Raw genomic sequence first — 9,821 nt, 5'->3', positions numbered from 1 at the left:
GTGTCTCTGTCAAATAAAGAAATAAAATCTTAAAAAAAAAAAAAAAAGAAAATCTTAAAAAAAAAAAAAAAAGGTGTTCCCCCCGCCCCCAAATTTATGTAACATAACACATTTGCAGAAGCAGGGCACAAAATACAAATGTACAATGGAATAAATAAATAAAAGGCAAATATCCATATAGTCATGATCCAGGTCAAGGAAAATCATTTTCATTACCCCTAGGCCCCATGCATGATCCCTTTTCCCTACTCTCTCCCCACAAATAACCACTATCCTGACTTTTATGTTCATCTTGTTAATTTTTTTCAAAAAATAAGTTTCTGGGGTGCCTGGCTGGCGCAGCCTGTAGAGCATGTGACTCGTGATCTCAGGGTTGTGAGTTCAAGCCCCACGCTGGAAGTGGAGCTTACTTTAAAAATAAATAAATAAAATATTTTAAAAAATAAATATATAAAAAATAAGTTTGTAACAAAAACATTTTACTAGGGGTGATGTTAGAAATAAGAGGAAAACAACTCCAGAAAGAAATGTGTGTTTCAATCAGCTTCTTTCCCCCTTCAAAGAAATAAAATGAGCTATACAGGAGAGCAAGTGTTTCTGCTCAGAATGACTGGTTCAGAGGAAGAAGGCTTGCAGATCAAAATCTATCACCTCATTTTATACAAATTCCCCTTGCATTCCAGAAGAATTATGAATGGGTATTTGAAGTAAATTTTTTCAAGAGGAAGAAAGGACATGGTCATAAACATATCTTTGAAATTGCTCTTGGTCAGTAGAACAAACTGTGCTTAAAAGGTAATCTAAATCTATGGGAAGATTACTTGATTTTCTTACCTGTAAAACTTTACCATGGACCACAGTTCCAAGGACACCTGAACACAGTCTTGGAGTTAAGCCTGTGAACAACCCACGCTTCCCATCGATGCTCGCAATGTGCTGAGCTGAGAACACAAGTCAGAGATTTAAATTCTAGCTGTAAGAAATGGTTACACAGAAATTTCATGTCAACAGGCTTTCTATATCTTTTCTTTCCAAAACTCCTGCCTACCTAGCACCGTCCTCAATGTCCTCCAAATTCCAAATAAATCAAAAACACTTACCATAACAAAAGAGACCAGGAAGCTGACATACTTGCCGCCCAAAAATATTTCGTCCTATTGTTGGAGGAAGAGGCTCATATCCCACCTTTAAAAACAAGAGAATATATTAATACTAAGCAATATTCCCCAAAATGTCTTGATTGCAAGGTTATAATTTTTAACCCCAGTGAAAATGCAGTGTATATTTTCCAAGGCAATGATGAAGTATCATCCTTGTCAGTTTCTTATTATATCAACTGATAAGACTAGTTTCAATAAACTCCAAGCTTTCTTTTGGTTCAAATTCTACAAAGTAAAATATGTAGCTGAGATAGACTAATATAAAACTGAAAATAAAATAAGGCAACTTTTGTGTTAGGAAAGTTACAGTTATACTAAGGAGTATCAAAAATATTTTCTAAAGAAAATCTAACACTTTTTTAAAAAAGATTTTTAAAAAAGATTTTATTTATTTATTTGACAGAGAGAGAGAGACAGAGCACAAGCAGGGAGAGCAGCAGGCAGAGGGAGAAGCAGGCTCCCCGCTGAGCAAGGAGCCGAATGTGGGACTTGATCCCAGAACCCCGGGATCATGACCTGAGCCCGAAGGCAGATACTCAACTGCCTGAGCCACCCAGGTGTCCCTAAAAAAATGATTTGTTTATCTTAGAGAAAGAGACAGAGTGTATGTGCTGGGGTGGGGGGTGGGAAGCAGGGGCAGAGGGAGAATCTCAAGCAGATTTGGCGCTGAGCATGGAGCCTGACGCAGGGCTCAATCTCACGACCCTGAGATCACAAACTGAGCCAAACCAAGAGTTGGGACGCCCAACTGACTGAGCCACCCAGGTGCCCCTCTAACACATTGTGGGTTTTTTGTTTTTTTTTTTTAAATAATCTCTATGCCCAATGTGGGGCTTGAACTCACGACTGGGAGATCAAAAGACGCTTATACCCCCTGAGCCAGCCTGGTGCCCCAAATGCATTTTTTATATTTGGACAAAACAGAAGACTAAGCCACCATCAACTTTTTTTTTTTTTTAAAGATTTTATTTATTTGAGAGAGAGAGAATGAGAGACAGAGCACGAGAGGGAAGAGGGTCAGAGGGAGAAGCAGACCCCCCGCTGAGCAGGGAGCCCAATGTGGGACTCGATCCCAGGACTCCAGGATGATGACCTGAGCCGAAGGCAGTTGCTTAACCAACTGAGCCACCCAGGTGCCCCTAAGCCACCATCAACTTTGTATTTGGCTAGGAAGATGAAACACTCAAAAGGCAAATGCAGAGAGAGCTGGATAATTCATGTGGGAAATAATTATAAGCTAAATCCATGTTAAACAAGCAGATTGTCATTAATCTAATGAAGGCCACTTTAGAGTTAATGATTATCATTTATTTTTACAATATATTCAGCATTTTTAGTACTAAAAGGAAACTTGAGAGAATGAATGCCATAGGACTTGGTTTTGACCCTCTATTGCCATGATTCTTAACCTGTTCAATTAAATAACTTCTGACTGAGCTTCTTGAAAGTGTTACCATACCACTATTTTTAAAACTGAGTATTTGGAAATTACACCAAAACCCTTAAGACACTTGGCAACAGGGTTAAGGATATTTGAATTTTTGAGGCAAGAGCTCTAAATGTCACTAGAAAACCCTTGCCTCCTCAAGAAGTTCTGAGTAATGGGCTCATATCAGATTTACTGTGAAACGTCACCTCAAGACACAATCTAGCTACAAATGTGCCAATTGTTTTAGACGTCACAGCACATTTCAATCAAAGTCTTTGTTCTTAGTTAAAATTTCTTTTATAGTAGCGTTTTACATATGGAATCTGAATCCAATGGGTCAACCAAGCAACACACATTTTGGAGAAGCATCAACTCAAGAATAAGAAATGTGGCTCTCCCTAGCAACTTGCATATTTTTGACAGAAAGGTAGGACAGGAGAGGACAGAGGTTCTAACAACTGCTCCTTCCTTGGTACTATGCATAACATAATTATGTCAACTCTCAAAAAAGGTTTAAAAAAAATGAATGACATGCCCATCACAGGGAATTCTAGAAAGGCAACTGAAAATACTATCAAATAGTGTATAATCATCAGTTAAAACCTGGCTTACTTGCCTGTGAATATAAAATACCATTTAAGGATTATTTCACAGTAGATGAGAAACTAACATTAAATGCTTGAACTCTTTCATCTGAACTATTTCCAGCTCAGACAGATGTGATTTTCAGGGTCATGAGCCACATGGGCCGCTGTTGGGTGAGCGCTCAGTGAGCTCAGTGAATCCTTCCGAAATTTGAATCAGCAACCACTTCATTATCACTTCTGAATGAGCTCCTTGTGTTTACCTGGGTATCTGGTGCTAAAATCTCGGAACAGAATAGCAGCAGTAACAGCTGCAAATAAAAATTAAAGAAAAAAAGAGCTAATAAAGTGTTGGTCCCTTCGAATTTCAAATTTGTCTTTAACACATTTTCTGTCTTGCGTTTGGGGCGGCGGAGGAGGTGAATGCTGATTTCAGAGGGGCAGGAGGGGAGGGTTGGGAAGCTCGTGGTGGCAACTGGCCAGGATCAACCTCCGAGAAGAAAAAACAAAGTTCAGAGGAGCCACCAGGACGGGAAGGGCAGGACGGCAGTTGGCTACGGGGAAAGGATCGGGCCTCCCCGCTTGGCAGGGGGGCGAGACCTGGGCAAGGCCCACGGGCAGTGGAATAAGAGCCACGGGCAGTGGAAGCTGTCCCTAAGGGGAAGGAAGGGGCAGCAGGGAAGGAGCAGCATCTCAGGGGACTGAAGGCCCGGGAAGGCTGGAGCCGATCGCCAAGCGCCGAGGGCAGCGGCGACTGAACAAGGCGCCAAGCGGGGAAAGGGATGGCGACGACTCATACCTGGATGAGCACCTTCACGTACATGAGCGGCTGGGACAGGATGGTGAGGCCGGAGCCCAGGAGCACCTGACTGGCCGCGTCCGCCATGATGGCACCCGCGGACGGACAGACAGACCGAGCCACTAAGCGACCAAGCCGCTCCCGGATCACGTGCCAGGGCCGCCGGCTTCACTGGCCCGCCCGCGGCGCGCGCGCGCGCACGCACCTGCGCGCGCCTCCTCGCCCAGTCCCCGCCCACCGCCCCGCCCCGAGAAACGGCAGGCGCTCGCGAGCCAGCGCAGGGGTAGGGGCGGGGCTTACGGGCCAGGGGCGCATGCGTTCTATAGTGGGATCCGCGCCCTCCACTAGGAATGGCAGTTTCTCTTGCGCTTGCGCAGGCCAGGAGCGTCCGCTGGAGAAGAATGGGCGTGGCAATGGGGGGTGTGACCCTGACAGCAAAAGGCAAGGTCAGAGGAATATAAAAGAATTGAAGAGAGTTCTTCGTTATGCTTTGCCTCTACCACTTGCCCTTTGGGCATTTGCAACATAAGGTACAAGGGTTTTCGGAACCATAAACAACCTAATGGCCAATAAAAACTAGTTAAGTCTGATATCGAACAATGAACTCATTAGGGGCATGCTCTTCATTCATTCAATTAATGTCACCTTCTCAGAAATGGCTTCTCTGACCTCTATTTAAATTTACCTGCCCTTTATTTTCTACCATATCGTCCGCTGGCACTTATTGTCTGAAATTATTTGTGTCTTCCACCAGAATGCAAGCTCTGTGAGTTCAAGAACTGGGACAGCCTTTGTTCACTGTTGTCTATTCAGCGCCTGGCACATACTAGGTGCTCAGTAAATATTGCATGAATGAACAAATACTTCAGTGCCCTGGAGGCTACAGGCTATTAAAGGCAAAAGGAAAAGGGCATTGTCCTTAACCCTTCAGCCTCCAGTTCACATATTCTGTAGCAAACAACACTTACGGAGGCGGAGCATGGCTCAGAGAATGAAGTACCTAGAGAAGACTTGCATTTGGTTCCTGGCTCTCCTTTGTATCTAAATGATTCAGAAAACATTTTATCTTCTGTTACTCAGTTTTTGTATCTAAGGATAACACTACTACCTCTCAGGATTCTTTCTTTCTTTCTTTGAGGGGCCGTGGGGAGAGGGAGAGAATCTCAAGCCGACTCTGGCGTCAGAGGGCAGGGCTCAATCTCACCACCGGAGATCATGAGGTGAGCCAAAATCAAGAGTTGGACACTTAGCCGACTGAGTCACCCAGGCGCCCCCTCAGGGTTATTATTGATTGGCAAGTGGAATTATGTATAGTTTAAGATTTTTAAAAAACTGTATATTGAAATAGTTTTGGGGTTTGTTTTTTGTTTTTAGAGAGAGAAAAAAAGCATGAGCAAGGGGAGAGGGGTAAAGGGAAGGTGAGAATCTTCAGCAGACCCTGCACTGAGCACAGCCTGACTCAGAGCTCCATCTCAGGACCCTGAGATCATGACTTGAGCCAAAATCAGGAGTTGTTCACTCAACCAACTGAGCCACCCAGGCGCCCCTGAAATAGTTTTAATTATTATTATCCTGTACTCAGCATGGTGCTAGGTGGTACTGGGGGGCAGTTTATAAAGCCAGAAGGAGCATGGTCTTTGAAGGCTAATAGACCTGGTCTAAATTCCATTTCTACCAGTTATTAACTATGTGATGGTAGGCAGTCACAGGACGTCTTTGAATCTTCTTAGACAAATAAGTATAGTAATGTCTACTCCAACAGTTGTGAGGATTGAATGAAATAATATGCCTACCCAGCTTGGCTCACAAAAATATATTAAATTGTAGGGGTGCCTGGGTGGCTCAGTCAGTTAAGTGTCTGCCTTCCGCTCAGGTCATGATCTCAGGGTCCTAAGATCGAGCCCCGCATCGGGCTTCCTGCCCAGCGGGGAGTCTGCTTCTCCCTCTGCCCCTCCCCTCTGCTCGTGCTCACTCTCTCTCTCTCAGATAAATAAATAAAATCTTTAACATATATATATGCATATATATATTAAATTGTAGCTTTTAGAATTACAAGAAACTTACACGTTGCTTCTAACTAAATCCAGAAATTATTTAGACATCAATACATTTGATAACTAACAATAGTGTCTAACCAGACAGTGATTAATTACCAATAGAGACCATCTACCAAGAGTACTCTTTTTTCTTGATTTTGTGCGTTAGTGGTGCCAAGAAAATATCCATTGTCTGCCCCACTGATGCTTGTGGGCACTGAGAGGTAAAGAGCTTCTTGCAAGGATGGGTGGGTGGGGAATGCAGGGTGCTCTACCATATTCTCCAATGGTGCAAAGCAGAAGCTACCCATAAAGTTTTGGGAGAATCTGCAGAAAGGGAACTGAAGTCAGTAGCATAGATAAGCAAAGTGCAAAAGGTATAGGGTTGTTATACGCAGCTGCCCGAGCTGTGTACTGTGCAACTCACAGAGACTATGATCTGAATGAGTGGTGTTCCCTGATAGAGTTCAATATGGGGAGTTGTAGTTTGGTGATCCATATCAAGTGGTGAGAGGAATAAGTCAAGGGGCGCCTGGCAGGCTCAGTAAGTGGAGCATGCGACTCTTGATCTCGGGGTTGTGAGTTTGAGCCCCACATTGGGAGTAGAGATTACTTAACAATAAAATCTTTAGGGGCGCCTGGGTTGCTTAGTTGGTTAAGTCTGTCTTCAGCTATGTACAATGTTTATATATACCCAAATTAAAATCCTTCATATATATAAGCAGCCAATTAGGAAATACAGTGGAGTAAAAGGCCCTATTTATAATAGCCATCTAAAACAATGTGACACTTGGAAGGTCTGGGTGGCTCAGTTGGTTGAACATCCAATTCTTGGTTTCGGCTCAGGTCATGGTTTCTGGGTCATGGGATCAAGCTCCGGGTCTGGCTCTGTGCTCAGCACGGAGTGTGCTTGAGAGAGTCTCTCTCTCCCTCCCCCCACATTCTGGTTAAGTGTCACCCTTTTTTGGAGTTTATTTATTTATTTGAGAGAGAAAGAGCGAGCGCACATGAGTGGGGGCGGCCGGGGGGAAGGGTTGAGGGGGAGGGAAATTGAGGTGCTGAAATCAAAGGAAAGGCAAATGGAGTCGTGAGAGAGGCTGAAAAAGTGGTGACACCTTGTTGGGCCCCGGGGGCAGGTTGAGGGGCAGAAAGGGCAAATGACCCCCGGGCAGGGGAAGCAGTATCGTATTTCTTACCACAACACTGCTGTGAGAGTTATTATGTAATGTACTGGTGCCGTATTAGTTTCTTATTGCTGTTACATTATCACAAACTTAGTGGCTTGAAATGACACAAATTTATTATCTTCCAGTTCTGGAGGTCAGAAGTCTGAAATAAGTCTTACAGGGCTAAAATCAGGCTGTTGCCAAGGCTGTATTGCTTCTAGAGGCTCCAGGGGAGAATCTGTTTCTTTGTCTTTTCCAGCTTCTAGAGGCTGCCTGTATTCCTTGGCTCATGGCTCCTTCCTCCATCGATCCGACCTCTTCTTCATCACAGCTCCTTCTTCTGACTCTGATCTTCCTGCCTCCTTTTTATAAGGACCCTGGTGTTTTAGGACTCACTTGGGTAACCCAGGATAATCTTTTTGTCTCAAGATCAGTAATTTAATATGTCTGTAAAGCCCCTTTTACTACAACAAAGAATTATTATTGAAAAAAAAATTTTTTTTTTATTTTATTTTTTTACGTGACAGAGAGAGACACAACGAGGGAGAGAACACAAGCAGGGGGAGTGGGAGAGGGAGAAACAGGCCTCCCATGGAGCAGGGAGCCCAATGCGGGGCTTGATCCCAGGACCCCGGGATCATGACCTGAGCTGAAGGCAGATGCCCAATGACTGAGCTACCCAGGCGCCCCTGAAAAAAATTTTTCTGAAGTAGGCTCCATGCCCAGCATGGAGCCCAACATGGAGCCCAACATGGGACTTGAACTTATAACCCTGAGATCAAGAGTCAGACCCTTAACCGACGGAGCCCTCGGGCACCCCAACGAAGAATCATTTGACCCAGATGTCTATAGTGCTGAGATTGAAATGCCCTGGTGTCAGCGTACCTAATCTTAACAATGACAAGAACACAATCATACATACACACCATAAGAATGCACAGTTTGAATATTAAGCATATTTTGTTTCAAACATCCTTTTTAGAGCCCTCATATATTTATAGACTTCTCTATATATTTTAAATTATTTAATAGTTTATCCAAGTATTAAATGGGTTTACTTTATCTATCTAAACTTTGGATTCACCTGCAATTTACTTTGGTATATATTGATTTTCTCCCCAAATATCTATATACATGTTCCCAAAACTCGATTTTTTTTTTTTTAATTTATTTTAAGTAGGCTCCATGCCCAGTGTGGAGACCAGTGTGGGGCTTGAACTCATGATCCTGAGATCAAGACCTGAGCTGAGATCAAGAGTTGGACACTCAGCCAACTGAGCCACTCAGGCATCCCTACCGAAAACTTTTTTTTTTTTTTTTTAAGATTTTATTTATTTGACAGAGAGAGACACAGTGAGAGAGGGAACACAGGCAGGGGGAGTGGGAGAGGGAGAAGCAGGCCTCCCGCCGAGCAGAGAGCCCAATGCGGGGCTCGATCCCAGGACCCTGGGATCGTGACCTGAGCTGAAGGCAGACGCTTAAGGACGGAGCCACCCAGGCGCCCTGCTACCAAAAACTCTGATGAAGAATTCTTCCTTACTGATTTGAAGTGGCCCTTAATTATATACAATTTTTAATGCACTGTGTTCTATTGCTGGGCTTTCTTTCCCTCCCCTCCCCTCCCTCCCTCCCTCCCTTCCTTCCTTCCTTCCTTTCCTTCTTATGGTTGTAACTCTTTTCTCTTCATTGCACTTCTTTGTTTCTTATTGTTGGACTTTCTGATTCATTGATCTATCTATTTATAACCTAATACCAAACTGTTTTAAATACTGAGGCTATGGTTTAATATCTGGTAGGGCCAGTCTCTCATTATTCTTTGCTTCCAGAATTTTCCAGCTTTTTCAGTTTTTTCACTTGAACTTCAAAATAAGCTTGCCCTAACAAATTTTTTAATTAGTATTTTTGCTTGAAATTTAAATTCACATGAAATTAGCATTTGAAGTTAAAGAGAATTGACATATTCATGACATTTAGTCTTACATACAAGAATATTTCCATATGTCAACACTTTTGTGTTCCTGGCATTTAACTTTTTTCTTCTTTTGGACATTTCACATTTCTGATTTCACATTCTGGTTAAGTGTCACATTTTTTTGGATTTTATTTATTTATTTGAGAGAGAAAGAGCGAGTGCCCACGAGCACTGGGGGGGGATAGAAGGGGAGGGAGGGAGAGAGAATCTCTCAAGCACATTCTGTGCTGAGCGCAGAGCCAGACCTGGGGCTTGATCCCACAACCTGACCGGGAAACCATGACCTGAGCCGAAACCAAGAATCAGATGCTCAACCGACTAAGCCACCCAGGCCCCCTAAGTGTCACATTGTTTTAGATGGTATTGTAAATGGGGTCTTTTACTCCACTGTATTTCCTTTTTTTTTTTTTTAATTTTATTTATTTATTGGACAGAGAGAGACACAGCGAGAGAGGAAACACAAGCAGGGGGAGTGGGAGAGGGAGAAGCAGGCTCCCCGCTGAGCAGAGAGCCCGATGTGGGGCTCGATCCCAGGACCTGGGATCATGACCTGAGCCGAAGGCAGACGTTTAACCGACTGAGCCACCCAGGCACCCCTCCATTGTATTTCCTAATTGGCTGCTTACATATATGAAAGTAATTTTTTGGTATATAAACGTTGTACATAGGTGAATC

At 43.5% G+C, this 9,821-nt stretch overlaps 1 protein-coding gene and 1 long non-coding RNA gene across 4 annotated transcripts in view; one reads left to right on the top strand and one right to left on the bottom strand.

The window, feature by feature from the left end:
• Positions 1-4,173, bottom strand: part of MTCH2 (mitochondrial carrier 2) — an 18,270-nt gene extending 14,097 nt beyond the window's left edge. For all 3 annotated transcript variants that reach the window (XM_081798090.1, XM_081798092.1, XM_081798091.1), the window contains exons 1-3: positions 3,973-4,173; positions 1,101-1,185; positions 835-941 (exon numbers count right to left, since the gene is read on the bottom strand). In XM_081798090.1, the coding sequence (XP_081654216.1) occupies positions 835-941; positions 1,101-1,185; positions 3,973-4,059 (279 nt within the window). In that variant the 5' untranslated portion in view covers positions 4,060-4,173. The remainder of the gene's footprint in view (positions 1-834; positions 942-1,100; positions 1,186-3,972) is intronic.
• A 71-nt stretch (positions 4,174-4,244) lies between these two features.
• On the top strand, positions 4,245-7,875 carry LOC145716131 (uncharacterized). The gene is made up of 3 exons (XR_014138562.1): positions 4,245-4,502; positions 5,111-5,192; positions 7,434-7,875. It is a non-coding gene; the product is annotated as an uncharacterized LOC145716131 (long non-coding RNA).
• Positions 7,876-9,821: the final 1,946 nt, after the last annotated feature.

This window comes from Leptonychotes weddellii, chromosome 11, assembly GCF_054177405.1.
Source record: "Leptonychotes weddellii isolate Sample4059 chromosome 11, ASM5417740v2, whole genome shotgun sequence".
NCBI lineage: Eukaryota > Metazoa > Chordata > Mammalia > Carnivora > Phocidae > Leptonychotes > Leptonychotes weddellii.
This window is presented reverse-complemented; position numbering and strand designations above follow the sequence as displayed.